This window comes from Xyrauchen texanus, chromosome 10 (genome assembly GCF_025860055.1).
Source record: "Xyrauchen texanus isolate HMW12.3.18 chromosome 10, RBS_HiC_50CHRs, whole genome shotgun sequence".
Taxonomy (NCBI): Eukaryota; Metazoa; Chordata; class Actinopteri; order Cypriniformes; family Catostomidae; genus Xyrauchen; species Xyrauchen texanus.
In genome coordinates, this window is record NC_068285.1 from 34,303,706 (window position 1) to 34,327,578 (window position 23,873).

A 23,873-nucleotide genomic window follows, 5' to 3' on the forward strand; every position below is an offset into this window, starting at 1 on the left:
GACCAACAAAAGATCTTGATCCAGGAACATCTCTTAGTTGGCAAAATCATCAAAGGGTCCTCTGTTAGTATGTAACAGTGTCTAATAATTGTTGTTCTCCTTTTCGTTATATGACATGTTTATGTCCTTCTCTTATCTCTTAGGTTGAGGCAGGTGTTTTGGGTGAGTGACAGGAGCAGTTGGGTCTGAGATCAGTAGTTGAGGTCTCAGGATGTCCAGGAGCAGCTCTGTGGGGGATCTAGTGCCTAAAGACATTACTGAGATCCTGGCTCTGCAGACCAGTAAGAAGAAAAGGGGCTCATCCCTGAGCCGGGTATTCAGCTGGTTCAAGGGCAGCAAACGCAAGAGGAGTGTAAGCAATATGCAAAGCAGGACAGGAGGCCTGTGTGGACGAACAGGAGAGAGTGCTACATCCAATCAGATTCATGCAAGTAAAGAGACATTTAAAGGTGAGCAAAAACTCAAAACTAAGCCCTTAAGTTGCTTGTCGCAAAGATGCCAAAACAGATGCTGAATGTTTAAGCTATAGGAATGGGTATTTACAGGTTTTCAATCAAGAATTTGGATTAGTTGATGGCAATAAAAGATGCATGATATTGATACTACAGATGAAAAGACATCAATGATACAATTCGATTTAAGCCAGGTTTTCTGGTGCCAGTCTGTCCAAAACTTGAACAAGGAATATTTTTCTTGAATTATTTAAACAGTTGTCACTGAGGCATTCCCTTTTCAATCAGGATTAAGCTACAATTACAAGGACATGTCTTCTCTGGAAAGGCTAATCTGTTTATTGTTGTGTTGTGTTATTGTTATTCATGACTCCCTGTTTTGGCCTTGCTCTTTGGGGCTCAACTTTTGCCTTGCAATGTTACCATGATGTAAAGACTGATTGCAGCAGAGGTATTGTTTTTGTTGTTAAGATGGCATCAATCTGATTGGATGAGAATTGTGTTCTGTGGTGTTAAAGCCTGTGGTTCGCATTAGTCTATTTTGAATTGGCTATAGCTCTCATTCGTTAAGAGAGGGAAATTGAAGCCCGCCTGTTGAGGCATAATTGTTTTTCCACCAAGAGCCATAGAACTGAGGTTCTCCAATGGAAACATAGAAACTTAAAAAAGTTTCCTATGACACAGATACTCAACCCTACTCTTGGAGGTCCAACTTCTGGCAGAGTTAAGTTATGTTGGCCTTACCAAAGCAACATATTTTTTGGACAAACTTGGGATAGGTTTTTTTTTCAAAGTCCTAAACATGAGAACAATATTTCTGTCTCCCCTGAGCTTTGCAGGAAGTTGAACCTCCAGGATAATTTTGACACTACGTTCAGAGTGTTTAGTCCCCAACTGTGTTTTAAGTGCTCTTGATAAAGTTTTGTTTAAAAACACGCAAAGCCATCCTTTCAGACTGTTCCTTAGCTACTCTTTAAAACTTGTTGGACTACTTTTACCTGGAGTTCACCAGAAGAGCAGGAGAGTTTTTAAAAGACTTATTCCAATTCTGGATTTCTTTATCACTGCTCGACAAGTCTCACACACTCTGAAAAAGCTTGTAGACTGTGATTTGCCAGTGTCTGTGAGTTACTTTAGCTGGACATACACTATGAATAACATGCCTATCAGAGACGTCTAGTCACATATTCTCTCTTTGGACTCCGTCATTTATAGCGTTTTCAGGTCTTCATGATGAATACCGTGATCCAGGGGAGATGGAGTCAGAGTGTGGAAAGGTCTGAGTGATTAGAGACATGCTGCATTATTAAAACTAGACCCCGAAGCCCCCGCCAGGCGCCGCCATTTGCGCCATTTAGAATTTCAGCCGCCGCCAGCCAATAATTTCGTAAGCCAAAATGAGCCGCCATCTGATAAAGTTTGGCTGAGCCGGCTAGAATTATTTGCATCAAATAATAATTCTATCACATAGAGACATACACACACGAAATATATAAACAATACACGAGATCTATTTTCCCACTGGATTCATAACAGCGCAGTCTTGTGCTCGTTGCTACGATACACAGACTCACAGTGAATTGACGACCAATTAAAATTGCTCGTTTTCCGTACAGAAGAAGCGATGCATTTTTTTCTCGCACTGAGGTGAAATGGCGGAAAGAAGCAAGCAAGGTAATTTTGATCTCACTTCTCACATACTTTCCTAATTCCTACTTACTTTTTTCTTAACTTAGGCCTACCCAGACTTTTGTTAAATCTTCAGGGCACGGTTGCACAAACACCTGAATCAAAGATTGATGTTATGAACCAAATATTCTGGAACGGAGAGATTTATAGCACTGAACGTGATATTACTGCAGTAACAAACCACCGTTTCCACATTGCTAATTCACGACTCATTCTTCAGTGTACATTGAAGTGAAATGTGCAAAACTTTGTCCAAAATAATAGGCTACTGATAACAGTGTGTGTTTATATTAAGGCGAGACACGGCAGGCAAAAACATAGTTTTTTTTTTACTGGTCAATTTTGAGATTTTTGGATATTTGTCTTCAATAACATGTCTTCTTTCAGACTTGTGGTGAAAAAAGTCCGAAATACACATTTAGGTCTTTATTTTACTACACTTCGTCTGTTTAGCGTCTGTAGATTTCTCATAAAATTCAACAAAAGTTTGCATTCTTAATCAAGGTGTAATATGATAAGCTTCATCCATGATAATGCCAAGTTATTGTATACAACTTAGCCTACATACATTTAGCCTAAACACAACACATTGTAGGCTATTTGAAAATGTTTAGTAGCATACAGACTACAAAATAAATATGTACATACGTTGTGAAAGTAAAATCTGGTGTTTTCTTTATTACATTGTATTGCATTTTGTAGAAATATAGTGTAAGCCATGCATTGCTTGGAAATATTGAGATCTAGTAAATCAGTATAACAGTGGTGGACGAAGTACACATACCATGTACTTGAGTTAAAGTAAAGATACTCAAGGTAAAATATTACTTGTAAAAGTAGAAGTGCTGCCTTTAAAAATTCACTTGAGTAAAAGTACAAAAGTACTTGCCTTCAAATGTACTTAAGTATCCAAGTACTATGATTTTTTATGGCCATAATGTCCTATTATAATTTGTCACAAGACTCTTGCTTAACTCAGTCTACATGAAGACTAATGTCAATCTAGGCACACCAATCTATTAATAGTATGACATTAATTAGTCAGATGTGTGTATATATATATATATATATATATATATATATATATATATATATATATTTGAATTGAATACATTTTTTGTGTGTTTAATTTTGGAGGGAAGGGACTGTTCCCATAAGGTATAATACATTTACAGTATTTACTGTGTATATTTTTCTCGAGCGTCTATGGTCATAATTATTAACATCCTAATGTTATGATACATTCACATAAACCTGCACAATGCCATTAAATATAAATATATATATATATATATATATATATATATATATATATATATATATATATATATATATATATATATATATATATATATATATATATATATATATATATACACACACACACACACGCGCACACACATACATTAGAATTTATATATATATTCTGTGTTATGGGAGCAGCCAATTTCCCTCCAAAATTAAACACAAAAACGTATTAATGCAGTGTTTCTGCTACTCTCCAGAAAAACAATGCTATTATATGAGTCATTTTAGTGTCAACATAATAAGCAATGTACATTATGCGTCAATATTTACCGATAATTGCTGCAATAATAGCTGCTGCTCTCTGCCCCGCTTAAAATCATTGGCAACGCAATTTGTTTGGAACTATTGAGAGTTACACGAATCACGTGACCTCGCGGCGGCGAGATCACTGTCGCAACCGTCTATGTTCGCAACTCTCATATTTAACGGCTCTGGGGTGCGTTTCCCGTACAACAACGTAACTTGCTGCTCCACTACCGTAGTACGATGCACTGTTGAAGAAATCAACTTGCTAGTCACGACTGTTTCCCAAAACCGTATTGTCGCAAATTGGTTGTTCAACCACGTTGGTTAATGATGTCACACATGTGGTGGATTAAAAACTACTTTTAATGAATCTGTTCGAATTAATGATCAAATTAATGCTAGATGTTTTGCTATAAATTACAGACATGTCATCTGAGGACTCTCTCATATTTTTCTCAGTTATTTGCTTTATTTCCAGATTCAATCATAGGCTCGTTCTTACGCACTAGAGCACGTTCACACATGCGCACTCTTCAAAAACGGTGCTTTAAATCTATTGACAAACTAAAAGACATAAAGGACATTTGTATTTCTTCTAAATAAAAGATACTGATTGTACTGAATGTCATCTTGCTTATTTGGCTCAAGATAATAATGTATTAAGCCCACATGTTATAATAACAAGAAACTCTGCTTCTAACCACAGGTCGAGAGCTGTCGTTCCAACCACACAACTCTGCGATGCTGTTTGCGAATGTTCGTTGGAACGATGGTTTCGGAAACACCGACTCGTTGAACTATGATGATAACGACGGAACTTGCTACCATAGTTGGCTAACGATGCTTTTGGGAAACGCACCCCTGGTTCGCGCTTAGTAGATGCCGCCAAGGCAAGTTCAAAACAAAGCGCGCGCGCTGTACTGTGATTGGTGGCTCGTTTGACCAGTTACATTTTTATCCACTCATAAATAAAAAGGAACGACTGATTTTGAAAATGTAGTAGAGTAAAAAGTAAGATATTTGACTTTGAAATGTAGTGGAGTTAAAGTAAAAGTCTCCCCAAATTTAAATACTTCAGTAAAGTACAGATACACAAAAAAGCTACTTAAGTACAGTAACGAATTACATTTACTTCGTTACTGTCCACCACTGAACATAGACATCTGTAGACATGAAGTGGCAGCTTCAGCCATTTGCAGCTATGAAAAGTTTGGCGGCTGCAGCAGCCATTTAGGTTTTGGCTGAGCCGGCTAACTTCATCAGCCAGCCATTATTCTCAAAACAAATGGCTTCGGGCTCTAATTAAAACAGACAGAAAAAAGAGTGAGGCGGGATTTTTCTGTAGTTTATTTTGTTTATTACCTCCCTTTCCCACTCTTCTCCCCTATCTCTATATAATCTACACACAGACAGCAGCCAGATTGGCCATTCATAACTGCTCTTCTTAGGAAGCTGCCTTGCTGTTTCATGCCTACTTCTATGACAGCATCTTAACAGAAATGGAGCATCATAAGAGAGCGATTTTGGAATGCTCTACATTACTTTTCAGGAATTAATGTATTATTATTATATGTATCATGGAAATTTCTCCCGCTTCTTCTGCCATCTTGGATATATTTTTCCACTGAGGTCATTACGGTGCATTCTGGGATTGCCTATCAGGGGAATTATACATATGATGATACTTTAGAATTTGTCCAAACCAGATTTCTTAGGAGGAAACATAATTAAGATACTTACCTTTGTAACAGCCTTCACATCGGGAGCACGCCTATGATAGTCTCCACCTTTGACCAGCCCTGACCAGTAGGTGGCGATATGCACAAAGAATGTGAATCACCAAAATTAAAAAAAAAACAATAAGAAGAATGTGAAAGTGGAGATTTTTGTCAAATTAAAAATATATATACATATATATACCTTTTTTTTTTTACCTGTTTCTCACCCACACCTATCATATAGATTCTGAAGATATGGATTTAATCACTGGAGACTTATGGGTTCTTATGGGTTATGTGCTTTTTGGAGCTACAAATGTCTGATCACCATTCACCTGCATTCACTTACATTATGGACCTACAGAGTTAAGATATTCTTCTACAAATCAAGTTGTACACATCCGTAATGTCATGCGTGTGAGTAAATGATGAGTGAATTAAAATTTTTGGGTGAACTAAATCGTTTTATTTTGCTCTTACCAGATGTATTCAGGTTGATTCAATGATGTTAAATAATATTTTGGCTTGAATAAAACCAGCTAATTTAGATGTTACCTCATGAAGCACATTATTTAGATTAGCATTTTTTTCTTCAGGGTTGTGCATTCTAATTGTTTGCTATGATCTTTAGTGGTTTTAGAATGATGCTTTGCAGTTTATAGGGTGTTTCAGTGTGGTTGCTAGGGGGTTCTGGGTTGTTGGTAAGTGGTGGCTTACTGGCCCAGGTCAAAAGAGAAGTTAGGTTTAAGGGTTTGTTCAAATGAGCAATAATAATAGTTATGCTCACCTTAAAATGTATTTTCTTATTTGTTTTATTGGTTAAAAGATTATTTCTCTTGTGAATTATATTTAACATTTATGAGTTTCATATGTGATAGCAACTGCTTCTTTGGGCCTTTGCCCAAAAGACACGATGAACTGTCCCGATTCAGTACATTTTGGGCTTAGAGGCTCAACAGTCCAACACAAACCCCTTGCGTCACCTCTGTTTTACTGAGCTCAGCCGGTGTCCACCCCCTCCCTCCACCCAGAGTGCTCTATCAAACCCGGATGCTGTTTGAGAGATGAGATCACTGTGAATAGGATTCCCTCTAACTTTTAAAATATGGACACAGAGCTGTGTCTAACCTCAACTGAATTTAGAGTAAGCACTTGGGCCCTATGGACTTTTAGAAAATAAACTCCCTTAAAACACAATTTGTTTTGTTAATTTGTATGCAAAAAATGTCCAATAGTGTATACACATGCATTGCCTTAGAATACCTCTAATTTCTGAAATGCCATGAACATTTCCATTATAATGGAATTTTCAACCACATCTCAAATTATGCATTGTGTTTTATAGAATTCTGTGATGGAAATGACGGTTGTTGAAATATAATTTTGCACAGATTTGGAATAAAATGGCAGACTCCTTTATCCTGCTAGGTCTAATTTCTTTGTAATAAATCATATTTTTATGATGTATTTAAATATTTTTTAATTGAAAGTCTGGATCTGGGACAGGGATACAACTATTAAATCAATACATTTAAGATAGGGTGTGTAATCCAGAGAGGCTAGCAGTTAGCAAGCTAGCTTTGAAAGCATGGAGCCCGCCCTTGCTTCAGAGGTGTCTCCAAAGCCACGCCTCCTCTATGACACACACACACACAGAGCAGAGTCAGGAAGAGAGAGACATGTTGGTGGTCTCATTCACAGTATATATAACTTAAATATAACTTATTTACGGTTATTATGTTTTAAAAAGAAAGAAAAAACTGTTTAAAAAAGGTAAAAACATCTAATTTCGCAATAAAATAATGTTATAAGTTTTTTATTTTTTTTTTATTTTTGTTTTGCATGTTAGAGTTTTCACAATGAGAGCTTGGTTGGTCGCGCTCGCTCTGCACAGCGTCAAGGAACCCGTGCTGATGACGTGTGATTGTCTGCACAAACAAGTTGTGGTGGTATGCAAATATAGTCCTATAATTTTTTAGTCCTGTCCCTTCCACAGAAGATATATATATATATATATATATGTTATTTTTTTTTTTTTACATTTAGAGCACTTAAATGATTGATTGCTATCAGGATGTGAAGAGACTTTCAATCAGTATAACAAAAAAAATTCTGGAAAAGATTGCACACTCTAACTTTAAAGCATTTTGAAAAGTAGCAAAAGTAAATTATATAAAAGTGGGACATCAAAGTGTCTGTTTTTGTAGAAACACTCATTTATGACATTTGAGACTCTTATCTAAAACGTAGTGGAAATGACAAATGAAGAAGTTGGCTATTGTGCTGATCTCAACTGGTTAATTTTATTGTAATGGCCAGACATCTGTTAACGATAATCTCTAAAACCAATAGGTCTACAGAGATTGATGACTTGTGATCATATTGCGAAGGGTTTAATGAAAAGAGACCTCTGTGATCGCTCTGAAATAAAGAACATGTGAATGTTTAATGGCATTTGGAGACACTGATATACATCTTCAATCATATCACAGAAATATGAAAGAACAGAGAGACAAAAGATAACAATGTATTGTTCCGAGCTCTTCCCTTCCCACAGAACTTTAACTGCAGTATCCCCACAGAATTTGAAAGCTTGTTATTGACAAAGTCCTTGGTTGATCATTTATTAAAGGCATATTTTGCCTTATTCCACTGCGTTGTTGAATTCTGATTGGTTGACACATTCCAAATGAGTTCATTTTTTCTGTTACTGCAGATTGCTTAGTTTGTTCCAGGTTTGTTGACTGCATTAAAGTTACATATCACTTTTCCATGCACTTTCTGATTTGTTACAAAGGTCTGAATAGTTTACCCAAAAATGAAAATTCTCTCATGTACTCACCCTCATGCAATCCAGGTGTGTAGGACTTTCTTTCTTCTGTTGAACAGAAATGAACATTTTTGATCCATACGATTCAGACCTTTGTAGCTCCAAAAAGCACATAAAGCAAACATAAAAGTAATCCATATGACTCCAGTGGTTAAATCCATATATTCAGAAGCAATATGATAGGTGTAGGTGAGAAACGGAAACAGTTTAAGTCCTTTTTTAAAAAAGTTCTTTGTGTTCTGCAGAAGAGAGTAAGTCATAAACATCTTTGATGTCATGAGGGTGAGTAGGCTTAGTCTGTTCTTTAAACCAGAAACTTAATCTGTTGCTTAAAGTAATGAAGAGCATTTTAGGGAAAACTTGAAACATTTTCCTGAGATAAACACATTTCAGTTCAGTGAGACTATGGTGGATGGATCTCAGACTCTGTAGGGTGGTCCGGGGGCATGCTCCCCCAGAAGAAAACATTAAAACATTTAAAGATAAATGCATCAATCTGGTGCACTTTCAGAGCAAAATTAAGAGGTTAGATCTACAGAGAACTTTGTGCTCTTGTAAACAATTTTGTGCTTTAGACTAGAGCATACATTTCAGACAGAGCTCGACATTAAGCATTGGCATGTGTTTGTCCTCCAAACAAGTTAATTGGTCATTCACTTGTCCAGGCAAAAAGGACATTTAAAGGGACTTATTAAGCAAAATTCACTTTTTTAAACATAAATGTGTGTTGGCAGTGTGTGTATACAACCACCCTATAATGATCAAAATCCACCCAGTCCTTTTTTTTTAATCCCCATTAATCATGAGCACTGTCTCAGAACAAGCCGTTCACATATTCGGCATCACTTTGTATGGGCCCTGCCCACAACTGTTGAAGGACACTGCCAATGGACATGTTTGTTTGTGAGTGTTGTTTCGTTATAGCGCATAGCGAACATTGTACTTGTGTGTGTGTGTGTTGCTTATCCATCATTATAAAACTGCTGAAAAAGTCTACAACAAATAAATAGATTTATCAAATAACCATACGAAAACATCTCAAACATTTTGGCCAGAACACCACTATTTTCGCTGTCAGTCATATTGCTTATGATGTCTAGTTATTCGAAGCAGAGATATTCTGGATATGGCCGCCCTATTCTGGATATGGGGTGGGGCGCAGCAGCTCATTTGCATTTAAAGACACACACACAAAAACAGCTAGTCAGTGTCAGACAGTGTCAGATTGGCAATTTCGACAAGGTATAATACATGATCTGTAGGGTATTTTTCTGGGGACACCAAAGATTTAAATAACATCTTGTGAAACGGGGCATAATAGGTGTCCTTTAAATTACAGGCTCAAGTAACATGTCAAAGTTTATGTTGTATATTTTTCTAAAATTTTGACTGATGGTCAACCTAATAGTGTACCTATGCAATCAACTCAATTCTCTGAGGCTCCAATGTAAACTTCCCTGGATAGGGGAGGAGGTTATTGTCATGTGATAATTGTTTTAAGTTATGCATGGTAGTCAAATAAAGGAAAGCCTCCATCGACCTCATTTACAGCAGAAATGCTCACCCTTCTATAGAATGAGATCTACTTTTTCATCATGTTATTGCAGGAAGATCTACCATGTACAATAAAGTCTATACTAGTGTTTCAACGGTACGATAACTGTCTCAGAATATATCACGGTACAAGGTATTACACAATTATTTATTAATTATTTCATTATTATTATTATTTTTGGTTGAACAAACGCTTTATTATAATTTAAACTTCATACCATTTTTAATGGAAGTATGTGTAAAACAAAAAGTCTCCCTTTTGAAAATAAATAAAATAAAAAGAAAGCTGTACATCTTCCATTTGAACAAAATAAATTAGGAGGAAAAAAAGGAGCAGGCCTTTAAAAAAGTAATCTCTCTTTAGAAACTGTACTTCCTTTTGAACAACATAAATGGGAGAGAAAAAAGTGCAGGACATTTTTGTTACAATTTTCCTGAGATCCGATTATCATAGCAGCATCTATTTCTTGATTTTTTTTCAGGCCAGGTTATGATGAAGAAATGTAAGCATGTTGAGATTTCCAGGGCTCAGTCTTGACTGCTGAGGTGACAGAATGTGTCCACTTTTAGTGAACATCCTCTCTGACGGCACGCTTGTGGCAGGGATACAGAGAAACTTCCTGGCCACATTTGCCAGGAGAGGCATTTCTTCAGCACGCATTTTCCACCAAGCCAGAGGGTCAGCGTCAGTGCTGATGGTAGGAAGAGATATGTATATCGTCATCTCAGGCAGCACCTTTTCATGGACATTTTCATTTACAGAGGTTGCCTTGTTCAACCTGGATGAAGTGACTCACTGTAGCAACCAAGACAGACATTTCTCTTTCCTATTAGTTGTGGTGGTGCTGCCTCATTTTCTCCCCTTTCTGATTCATGGCTTCTTCCAAGCATGCCTTAACTGTGTCTTCCAGGTTTTTACAGTAGCTTCCCTTGAATCGGGCATCCACAAAGCGGGAGATGTGCAGCACTCGTTCCACCCACACTGTGTTTCTCACTTCTAGAAAGTCTTCCTTCATTACTTGCTTCATCTGTCTTGTGAGTATGTTGTCTTCAGCTTGCACAGTGAGAATTTCACCGCTGATGTGCTCCAGTACTGGTGTGTGTGAGGACAGTGTGATCCATTCCTCTGAGGCCAGGGCATCAGTGAAGTCATAGAGTGGATGATCGAGCTGGTTGACATTCTCAAGGGTGGCAATGTCACTGTCTTTTGGCATGAGATGCCATGTACACCAGTACTGCACAGACATCCTGTTGCTGCTTCAGTAACCTGGAGATCATCTCAAAAGTTGATTACCACCTTATTACATCATGGATTAGGGCATGCTCAGGGAGTTCCAGGGCTGCATGTTATTTGCTTTTTTTAATCTTTTTCTTCTTCCAACTCCGAGAAAATCCCTGAAGCAAGTGTCGGCTGTGCTCTGACAGCAGATTCCTCCCTTTGGATCTTCAAGACTTTGTTAATGGCCAAATTTTATTGTGGCCAAAACAAGTGAGCCAAACACAAGGGAATTCTAAAAAGGCCTTCTTCATGTTTGTTGCATTGTCTGTGGTAATTCCACACAGACTTTCCTTTAGAATTTTCCAATCCTGGAGTATGATTTCAAACATTTCTGAGATGTTTTCTGAGGTGTGGTCTTCGGAAAGAAAATGAGTCTCCAGACAATGGGACTTAAGCTGCCAGTCTGAGGATAGGTAGTGGACTGTAAAACGTTTAAATGGTTCCCCTCCTCCACTACTGCTGGTCTACATGTCTGTGGTGGCTGAACCGGGAGCCAGGATGTGGAAAATTATTTGATGCCACATTTTATGATCAATGTTTAAATGTTTTTTTGTTGCTGTTATTGTTAGGGATTAAAGTTGTAAACAGGACACATACAGTACCTTGATCTGCACAGAGGGGTGTATTCTTGAAGATGGGTGAACACGTTTGATATGTTTACTCTTTTGGCAGCCACTTTGTGTCCCCATTTTTTGCGAACTGGATATCTGTCCTCAAGGACAACCCCCCGTTAGTTTTTGAGACATCCAAAGTAATCCCACTCTGCTGATTAAAGTAATTTTTCGGCGGGGGATGGAGATTGGTGAAATCAGACTTCGCTTCTCTCTGACATTTTCTTTGCTGCTTGTGTGTGTTTGGCACAAGTTGGCGAGTCTGACAGGCAGTCGAGGAGGAAAGGAGATGCTCATGTGCAGGTGAGATCCGTCCGGTTGCATTTTTTTTCAATACCGTAGAAAAGAAAATGTACATGGTATGATAACCGTCAATTTTCATACCGTGGTATACTGTGAAACCGGTATGCTGCTGCAACCCTTGTCTGTACATTATCACAACACCAAAATTTCAGTAGTCGGTAGTGAAATTTGAAGATTTTCAATACCAGCTTCAAATCCAATAAATAATAACACTAACTACTATATTAATTATGGAAGAATTATTTCAAGTTCTTAAGTAAATATAACTATAAAAACAGCAATTAATAGAAATAGATTACAAATAATAGAACAAAAAATACAAATTAAGGAAATTCCGTGTTTTTTTCAACAGCTTTTAAAGTTTTTAACAGCAGTATCAAGTATTAAAGTATACATTCAGAATGAAATGCAACATAAAACTACTACTGGTCTTTACTGTAAAATTATAATACATTAATACTTTTATAAAGCACCTTATGTTACCTAGTCAAGAGCAGTGAGTGTTTTCCTGTTTTCTTGTTACGGTTTTTTGATTATTATTATGACACCCTGGACAGCTGCAGGTCTATTATCTTACATTTATACGTGCAAGTCTGACATTTTAATACAAATTCACTTTTTTCTCAGATGTTTACATTCACTTTAGACATCACGCTCTGTGTTTACATGAATACCTCTCCAAGACGGGCATTTTGGAATAATTTTGAAATTTATTGGACCATTCAGGCGTGCATTAGTGCGGGCATCTTGTGTTCAGTACACACACATACACCGCCTGTCAATCAATCAGCGTGCAGCTGTTACTAGATCACTAGCGAATTATAAAATGACATGCTCTGGATTACTTTCAACAGTAGAATAAAAATATCAACTTTTTGAAAGTGACACAGGCCTAGGCTACCACAAATATATATGGTCGCAAACACAAGAGACCTTTTATGTTATTATGAGAAGTGTAAAAATATTTTCAGTTCATTATAAACTGTGGTGGGACCGCTACAGTCAAGTTAATTAATGGGAAATACTGCATTTCCATGTTTTAACTGTGGTACAAGCAGAAAAATTGGCTGTTACACCTTAGATGTGCATTCATTTTCATTAATTCAAAGTTTAATTGTTCCACAGAAATTTCCTCAAGTATAATAAATACACATATTTTCATTTTCTATTTATTCTATTAATTCAACACTGCCCTTTACTGTAAAAGCTTAACTCCTTCATTACTGCACCAACTTTTGAGCTCAGCATGTTTTATTCAATACTCCTCCTGTAAGATGGAAACTTCAAAATTTTCTGTGCATCCACTGCTTGCACAGTAAAGCCAATCAGCCAAGCCATCTCACATGTCTCCGTGTGTTTGGTTTTCATTATTTAACTCACAGTAATGGATACACCTGTTGACATGTCCGTCTCAACCGTTTACTCTAACAAAAACTTGATCTCTCTCACCCTCTCCCTGGCTCTGCATTCAAGCAATCTGGCAACTCACTTTAACGCTTAGGGGTTTTACGAACAGCCATGACTCACTGTGTTTTGTCATTACATAAGAAAGCTTTTCTTTAAGTTTACCACAGACATGTCAGGGAGGCTAAGGCATGCTTCACACACACCTGCTTTAATGTCAAGATAAGGAGGATAAAACTGAGTCATAATGAGATTTTACATACTGATGAATCCAGGCTTGTATAAAGCTCTTAACGGGACGGTTTTATATAGGCTAACATTGAGTTGTAATGCTGGTGTGGTATAACAGGGACACTGTAAAGCTCCATAGAGATTGCGGGGAATGTGTTTCTAAAATAAAACAGCCAAGGTCATGAACAATTTCTCTGACCTCATTGTGGGTCATGGTGGTTACACCCAACTGCCCGACATCTTTCTCAAACACACACATGCACATACAGTGTCAATAAGGGGTGCTAAGGACACACCCGCACTTTGTTGCTGTAAATCTAGATAACAGTATGGGGATGTTTCCTGTTGTCATGTCACCCAGCCCATGACCTCTCAGCCTCCATATCTCTTTGTTTAGATAGTGGTGCTTGCTAAGGCATCACTATTATGTGTGTTGCTCAGACATAGGTTTTGGGGTTTTTCAAAACTGTAACTTTTACTGCACCGATTGTGCTATGGACATGAATGATACAGCACTTCAGATTGTGCGGCTTGTTAAAGGGGCAGTTCACCCAAAAAAATGAAAATTCTCTCATCATTTACTCACCCTCATGCCATCCCAGATGTGTATGACTTTGTTTCTGCAGAACACAAACAAAGATTTTTAGAAGAATATTTCAGCTCTGTAGGTCCATACAATGCAAGTAAATGGTGGCCACAACTTTTAAATAAATAAAAAAACACATATGTCAGCATTAAAGTAATTCATAAGACTCCAGTGGTTAAATCCATATATTCATAAGTGATTAATATGTAATATTTAAGTCCTTTTTAACTATAAATGTCCACTTTCACATTCTTTTTCTTTTGCTATTGTTGATTTGCATTCTTCATGCATATCGCCACCTACTGGGCAGTGAGGAGAATGACTTAAATATTGTTCTGTTTATCACCCACACCTATCACATCACTTCTGAAGACATGGATTAAACCGCTGGAGTCTTATGGATTACATTTATGCTGCCTTTATGTGATTTATGGAGCTTCAAATTTCTGGACCCGATTTATTTGCATTGAATGGAACAACTGAGCTGAGATAATTTTCTAAAAATCTTAATTTCATCTGAAAGTCAAACACATCTGGGATGACGTGAGAGTGAGTAAATGATGAGGGAATTTTCATTTTTGGGTGAACTTGTCCTCTAATAAAATAGGCAGATAGCCAAAGATCTCATCAGAAAACAATGCAATTTGTTCATACACAAGTGAAAACCGACTTCTATATGCTGGATTTCAGAAGACTGAAGGAAGTATATTTTAAACTTGTAAAAAACAAGTTGTATGGCATAACTCAGATAAAGTTTCACTAGGGAATGGATGAGGAAATAATTATATCATTCTTTTGTCATTAAAGGGAAATTCTCTAATCATTTATTCACTCTCATGTCATTCCAAAAATCTTTTTGAATTTCTTTTGTTCACTAATTTATATACAGTTTCATTTGATGTGTCTCACTTTTAAGGTTAAGAAAGGACCCAAAAGTGTCATAAAAATATTCCATGGGACTAGTTTGTCACATTCCAAGGCTTCTGATGGCATACAATAGGTTTTGGTGAGGAACAACCTGAAATGTAATTTATTTTACAGTAACAATCTTACAGCTCCTAATTCATGAGAACAAGCTTCTCTCATGCATTCATGAACTACTGGGGGTGAGTGAATGATGACAGAATCTTCATTTTTGAGCAAACTATTGCTTTAAGCAGGGACTAAAAAGTTAATGTTTTTCATTTCGGTTTCGAGAACAAACTGTATTTTTTCATTCTGGCTCAGAAGTCTCCTTTCCAAAAGGTTACCGGTTAGAACAAAATAAAAGAACAGTTAATAATGTTCTTTTTAAAATGACAGTACTCTGCGCTAAGCGGTGGGTGAAATATTAATAGCAGTGTTGCCAGATCTCGCAAGAGAAACATGGTCTGGAAAAACAAGCCCAAAATATGCCACTTGACTCACCAGAATAATTGAAAATAAGCAATAACTTTTCCTGTGTGGCGGATTTAGTGGCATAGAAATCATAACAAACAATTAATTTAGTTTAGTGTCATTTTATTTACAGATCTGTTTCTGGGTCAAAACCCGGCAGCATCAAATCTGTATTAATGCATCTTATCTAACAATAATTCAGTGAAGACTTGGAATCAACTGAAGAATTTACTTTTTACCTCTAGTAATGTTTTCCTTGTACCTACATTAGCCGTTCATGTATTGTATATGTAGTAATTATACATATTTGTTAAAAAATGTCTTTATTCACAGAATCCTTCATCCACAACAGCCAAGTATGCAAAGAAATGATTGATGCACCAGTTTCCTTCAGGATCAATGCACATGTTTCATTTTTTTTGGACAACATGAAGTGGTATAGTTCCAAAAAAGTTCTGTGATAAACCTTTTGGCCTTATGTTTCATGAAAAAATTATAAGAGCAAAATGAACCAGTTATAACCGGTTACCAGCATTTAAAAATAACGTTTTCACTCCGGAACCACTGAAAATAACTTTGTTCCAGTTTTCGGTTTCGTTCTGCTAAACATTTAATTAGTTTTCCATTTTTGTTTTCATTCATGGAATGCTTTTTTGTCCCTGGCTTGAAGAAAAATACTGCTGAATTTCTTTTCAGTTCATATAATGGCTCATGACTCATCATCATTTTGCTTTAACATTGACTCTCCTCTACCTGCACATAACTCTGACTCTCCAGGTAGGCATGCTAGGAATGACGACAGGGAACAATGAACTCATAGATACACTGTGAAGACTCAGGCAGCAAGTCGTCAGTAGTCCATCAAAATAGATTTGCATTTCCTTTCATCATAACTCTTAAAAATAAAGTGTGTAATTTTATTACTAGCGGCACCAAACGGAATTGATAAAAAATAATTATAATAAGACAGATTTCGCAAACACTCCCCCCATTTTCCATTTGTTGATTAAATAGATTTCCCCACCCTGAACAAAACGCCATTGGTTGAGCCAATGTTGCCGTGTTAGAATAGTTATTATGCTAAAACAAACAGAAATAGTTTGATAGAGCCACAATGTGACAGTGTTATACTTTTCGGGGACCTAAGAATGGTTTCCTTATAATTGTCTCTGTATTTTCAGTTGAATAGGAAACGGTATTTCAACATCACCATTAAAGAGCCATGGCCATGAAAGAGTGAAAATGGAGAAATACTTTTTTTAAACTTATTTGAAATAAAAGAGAAATTGCCTCTAAGAGAGCAGATGAATTTCACTTGTAGGTTGGCACAAGGTAAATTGTCTGTGTCTGCCAGGCACTGGATCTGAAGGAATGCAGGTGGATAGAATTTGACTTGATGCCGATTGGATTACTGTACTCGGTCCAATCTGGCAATACCTGAGTAAATCCAGAACAATTGTGGAGTTGTGCAAGAGAGAACTGTTAATATTAGCAAAATGATCTCACTGTGTTTTTGTTGTTTTGCCCTGTTTTGTGTTCTTGAGAACAGCATGGACAGCAGACTTTGAGTTACTGTGTTAATGGCATAATGCATGAACCTGCCAAGTTGCATCCACAGCTTTAACCACAGGAGGACAGTATATAGCAAAGTGCGCGTCTCCCTCCTCAGTGCTCACGTGTTGTTCCAAGATTACATGACTACATATGGGGAGGCTGAGCCATGCTTTTAAAAATAATAATAATATTCAGAGTTAAGATAACAATAAGAGTTAACCTCAGTCAACACCATTTGTGGCATAATGTCGATTACCACAACAATTAATTTTCGACTTGTCCCTTCTTTTCTTTTGAAAAAAGATTGAGCAAAAATGGAGGTTATACTGAGACACTTTACAGTGGAGTGAATGGGGGCCAGTTTTTGGAGGGTTTAAAGGCAGAAATGTGAAGCTTAACATTTTACAAAAGCATTTACATTAATTCTTCTGTTAAAACGTGTGTATTATTTGAGATCTACAGTTGTTTATATCATAAATATTACGTTCATTTTATGGTTTTAGGGTTTATGGCATTTACGTTGCCATGCCAACGAAGTTGTACAATTGGATATTTTTACAGAAAAAAGGTTAGCGTTATGAAGGCAGACAGCGATGGCAGACGAGGAGAGCGGATCTAAGTGCAAGCTTTACTTTAGTGAAACACAAAAACACAAAGGAAAACCCTCAATGGGGAAATAAACATAACACAGAAAATACAGGCAGGGAACACACACCGGGCTAACAACATTCAACGAAAGACAAGGACTGAACCAAAAACCAGGATATAAATACACAAGGACAGGATGATTACAAATGATAAACAGGTGTGAACAATGACACAAAATGGCAGTGATGATGACAGGTGGATACTGGGAAGTGTAGTTCTTTAAACAATAGACTAGTGAGACAGTGGAGCTAAACAAGGGACAAAAGTGAACCTATGGAAAACAAAAGGGACAAAAATGGAAACCAAAGGGGCAACGGTAAAACAAGACAAGGTAACCCTAACAGTTAGTAAGTGATTGTATCCCAGTAAAATCATGTTATCTCACATATTGTTTACGTCTTTTGTCTATACTTTTTTAAACAGTGTATTTTAATGTTTACAGATTGACCCATTCACTTCCATTATAAGTGCCTCACTGTAATCCATATTATTGTTTTTTAAAGAAAAGGAGGTACAAGTGGAAATACATTTTTGTGGTAATCAACATTATGCCACAAATGTTGTCGATTGAGCTTAACTTGTATTGAACCTGGAATATTCCTTTAAACTTGATCTACTTCCTCTACTCTTTGCTCTTTTAAGATTTGACAATGTTTTAGAAAGACATTTAAAATGCTCGTCTTCTTTCTGGAAGGAATTTGTGTAAATCTTGAACCTCAACATACTTATGTGCATACGGTGCACACTTCCAGTGTAAAAAAAGTTTTATCCTTAAAGAAAAGTTTAGTGTGTTTGAAAAATCTTTGCAATAATGTACAATGTAATAAAATGAAGACTGTTTATTGCACTTGGAGTGAGTTGCCCCTCAGGGTGATTTCCATATTGAGCTCACATGACCAGCTGAATAAAGTTCACCTTGACAACAGGAGCCATTAATACCTCACTCTTTGCCAAATAATTGTAATGGTCTTAACTGTATGACTAGCCCTAAAACAGCAGTGAGCAGGCTGTTATACAGGCATGAGGGCTGGTGGTGTGTTGCATCTTATGATCAGGACAAAGGGTGTAAATGACAATCAAATTCCACCTGCGCCCACTTATTAAGCCCTCAACACCTGCCTTTTTCTGGTGATATGAGCTGTATGTGTACTCAAGACATTGATAGAGGAACAAACAGGAACAAATAAGCAAAGAGGATGTATGTAGTCCTATCAAAGATCATGTGTAATATACCTTAATCAGAATAGACACCTCATTTAATTTGACATAAACAGAAACGAGGCTGTTAGGATAGAGTAGATTAGACAAACAACACCCCATAATGACAACGTGAAAGAAGTTTGTTTGAAATCTTTGCAAATTTATTTCAAATAAATTATGGGGTATTGTTTGAAGAATTTTGAGGAAAACAATTAATTTAATAAATTTTGGAATAAGGCTGTAACATAACAAAATGTGGAAAAAATTAAGCGCTGTGAATACTTTCCGGATGCACTGTATATACAGTATATATATATATATATATATATATATATATATATATATATATATATATATATATATATATATATACACACACTCACTGGCAGCCAGAAGTTTGGAATAATGTGCAGATTATGCTCTTATGGAAAGAAATTGGTCCTTTTATTCATCAAAGTGACATTCAACTGATCACAGTGTATAGCCAGTTAAAAATTACTGTTTCATTTAAAAAAAAAAAAATCATAACTTTTTAAACTACTTCAAAGAGTTCTCATCAAAAAATCCCCCACGTGCAGCAATGAAACTTTTGACATTCTAGCTGTCAGTTTGTCAAGATACTCAGGTGACATTTCACCCAACGCTTCCTGTAGCACTTGCCATAGATGTGGCTGTCTTGTCGGCACTTCTCACACATCTTACAATATAGCTGATCCCACAAAATCTCAATTGGGTCAAGATCCATAACACTCTTTTCCAATTATCCAATGACTCGGTTTCTTTGCCAACTCAAACCTTTTCTTTTTGTTTTTCTGTTTCAAAAGTGGCTTTTTCTTCCCATAAGGCCTGCACCCCTGAGACTTCTCTTTACTGTTGTACATGAAACTGGTGTTGAGCGGGTAGAATTCAATGAAGCTGTCAGCTGAGGACATGTGAGGTGTCTATTTCTCAAACTAGAGGCTCTGATGTACTTATCCTCTTGTTTAGTTGTACATCTGGTCTTCCACATCTCTTTCTGTCCTTGTTAGAGCCAGTTGTCCTTTGTCTTTGAAGACTTTAGTGAACACCTTTGTATGAATTCTTCAGTTTTTTGGCAATTTCAAGCATTGTATTGCCTTCATTCCTCAAAACAATGATTGCCTGATGAGTTTCTAGAGAAAGTTGTTTCTTTTTTGCCATTTTTGACCGAATATTGACCTTAAGACATGCCAGACTATTGCATACAGTGACAACTAAAAACAAACACCAAGACAATGTTAAGATTCATTTAATGAACCAAATAGCTTTCAACTGTGTTTGATATAATGACAAGAGATTTTCTAGTACCAAATTAGCAATTTAGCATAATTACTCAAGGATAAGGTGTTGGAGTGATGGCTGCTGGAAATGGGGCCTGTCAAGATTTGATAAAAATCTCTATAATAATGTCCTGAATATATTTTGTGATCAGTTGAAAGCCACTTTGGTGAATTAAAGTACCAATTTCCTTCCGAAACAACAAAATCTGTATATTATTCCAAACTTTTGGCCACCAGTGTATGTATGTATATATATATAAAACGACCTTGCTTTGCAGGGACCCCTGGTGGCTCGGGGCCCTAAGCGGCTTATACTGCTTATAGCTAGAAACTGCCCTGCAGAGCATGTACCATTATTTGTTCAATATGCTGTACTTTTGCATACCTGGATGTTGTGCCTACAAAATTTGAGAATTACACAAGATTCTTGTAAAAAAAATAAAAAGAGGATTGGTTGGTTGGTTGGTTTTTGTACCTTATGTACCAGACTTCTATTTCTTTATCAATAAATATGTGTCACGGTTTTGTGTCGTCCGCACCATGTTTCGTGTCGTCCGCACCATGTTTCGTGTGTCCGCACCATGTTTCGTGTCGTCCGCACCATGTTTCGTGTGTCCGCACCATGTTTCGTGTGTCCGCACCATGTTTCGTGTTGTCCGCACCATGTTTCGTGTCATCTGCACCATGTTGCGTGTCGTCTGCACCGTGTTTTCTGTTTTGCCGATCACGTTCCATGTCACGTTCCCTTGTTGTCCGACCCATGTTTTCCGTTTTGCCGATCTTGCTCCCTGTCATGTCTTCCTTGTTGTCCGCCCGTGTTTCACTGTCTTTTTGAAAACTACACTTCCCTTCTTCCCGTCGTTTCCGGCCCTGTCAGTGTGTTATTGTCCGCACCTGTCTGTCATTTTGTCATTACCGTGTCTCTTTATTTAAACCCCACTGTTTTCCCTTCCCGTTGTCGTGCGTTGACGTTTCCTGTTCGTTGCCCATGTCTGTGCTCGTTACCCTCGCTTTTGTTCATGTTTCCCCACCTTAGTTTGCTTTTTCCCATCGTGGACCTTTGATTTGCTCCCGTGTTTGTTTATTTTACTATAATAAAACTGCGTTTGGATCTGATCCACCTGTCTGCCTGCTCCTGCTTCCCACACAATCGTAACAATATGATGTATACTCTGACAAAGGTCTATGTATAATTAAAGCAGTTAATTCAGCAATCTTAATCAGATTTAATTAATTAATATTACCCTTGCATATTAAGATGTGTGAAACAGAAGCAGAGTTTCTACCTGTGATTCTACTTATGAGAAACATAAGTATAACATGAAAACAGCTGACAGAATTTTGGCACTATGTCACAAGGCATTCTGTTCCTTTTAGGTTAAATTCATATCTTCATAACACAAGCTAAGAAAATGTCTATGCTTCTTTTGGAACTGTCAAAATTCAGATGAACTAGACCGCATGGGAAGAGTTATAGAGAAGAAGAGTGGTGCTGTGTGAAAGAGCCTAATGCAGAGCCATACAGTATAAGGGCTGCATCGATTTATAAGGATTCAATTTCTAATGGAATTATTAGCCATTAGCCTGTAACAATGCTCTCTGAAAGCTTCTTGCTGTATTCAGACTAGTGCATCAAAGTCCCTTTGTATCTATAAATTAATATATGATACACTTGTCTTAGTCAAACCTTAATGTATCTTTAGAACTGGACATGGTCTATGGCCAAACAAAATATATATATATGGTGAATTTGTGATGGCTTATCTTTAAAGTGGAATGATAATGGTTTGAAAGAACTGGTTGTGGAAGTTGAGAGACATTACCTACACCTATTATGCTACAGGGCTTGATTCAGCTGTGTATGTGAATAACAGATGATGTAATACATATAATGTTTCACTGCAGTGAAACCCTAAAAGTTTAAAGTTTTATTTACAGCCTATCAACTCAACACACTGCTGACTCAAAGACAACTTCTGACACATTTAAAATGATAATTTAGCCACTGCATAATATTTGTTAAATGTTTTGGCTAATTTGATTATGCTTTCATTTCCAATAACAGTGTAGAACTCTCAGATCTGTTGCACACATGTTTCCATATTTAAATCCATTCCACAAAATTCTGCAGATTTTCTCTATAAAAAGAAATGTATGACTTAAAATATAATAGGGATTAGGGCTGGGAAAAAATACAGATTTTTAGATTAATTTTCCAATCTTCATTTGAATGATTTTGATATCGATTCCTAAAATCCCCAAATTGACCATTTAGTATTCAAAGTTAACCACAGAGATCCTTTAACTTTGTGTCGAAAGTAAAATATTGGTTTGACTTGTTCTGTTTAATGTGTGTCCGAGGATGAGATCCATGCAATCCATTTGTCATTGCCATTGTCTGTTTTAATAAAATTTCTGTTCTTCACGGTCAGAATTTCATTAAAAGAAAAAAATTAAAAATTAAAAGAAACATTTAATTCTAATAAAGAAGATGTGTGACAAAACGCTGAACTGTCTGTGTTCTTAAAGAGACAGTACCATTTTAGCTTGACCACTTGATCTACATATCGATGTAAATATTTGTTAATAGGACACATTATGCATGTAAACAACATTTAGGCCTTACAATATACATAATTAACAACATCAGTCTGCTCTAATTCGAGTTTCATGGCTCACATATCTTGGTTTTGTTTTTGTTGTTTTTGATGAATAAATGTCATAACCTATCTTCTAATTTCGCCCATCAAGGATATTACATTATTAATGATAACTTTAAAATGATATTGAGTCTTATGCAAACATCTTTGGTTTTGTGTTGATGAAGGGTTGCTTGAACCCTTCTGATGGTGCTGTCGGGGTACTTATGGCGAAAAGTTTTGGGAAACACTGCAGTAGAAAATGGGCTGAAATTGTTGTTGTTTCTTTGCAATACATTTGCTTTTGCATGATACATTGGTCTTTCAAAGTGTTTCTTCTGCTAAGTTACAAGAGGATTATGTAGTTCAGGAGTCTGTTATGTTTGCATCTTCTTTACCTGTTTGGGGGCCGTCTTGTATTCTCATTCTTATATTGTCTCTTTTAGATTTACAATGATTTGCAAAGCATTCAGTATTTATAAAGTCTGGACTCTTTATTACACAGAGAGGAGAATGGAGATGGGAAACAAGTGATGGGGAGGCCCAACTTGTCCCTGAAAAAGGTCAACAACATTCCAGGGGCACTGTGTACCCTTCCTAAAATCTCCAGTGGACATTTCTTGTCTTTCAGATCATTATGTCATGCATGAAATTTCAGCCCTGTGAGCTTAGTGTTAGTTACAGTTGTGTCAAAAGCAAAAAAAAAAAATGTTTGTACTAGATCATTAAAATCAACACAACAAAAATAAAAACAACCCTAAACCATATCAAATTCATACTTAAAGAATATATAATATTTAATGTTTAATTTAATCTTCTCTGTTCTAAATTAAAATGGAAAATAGAAAACGGTTCTGTTTAAGCCACATAACTGTATACCAGTAATCCTAACTTTCCTGGCTCTGTCTAAAAACCATAATAATCATATTTTGTACTTTTAAATTTT

At 36.6% G+C, this 23,873-nt stretch overlaps 1 protein-coding gene across 2 annotated transcripts in view; it reads left to right on the top strand.

Moving 5' to 3' along the window:
- The window catches only part of LOC127650129 (uncharacterized protein KIAA1522 homolog), a 73,559-nt gene that overhangs the window by 4,011 nt on the left and 45,675 nt on the right, over positions 1–23,873 (top strand). For both annotated transcript variants that reach the window (XM_052135324.1, XM_052135325.1), the window contains exon 2: positions 144–449. In XM_052135324.1, the coding sequence (XP_051991284.1) occupies positions 212–449 (238 nt within the window). In that variant the 5' untranslated portion in view covers positions 144–211. The remainder of the gene's footprint in view (positions 1–143; positions 450–23,873) is intronic.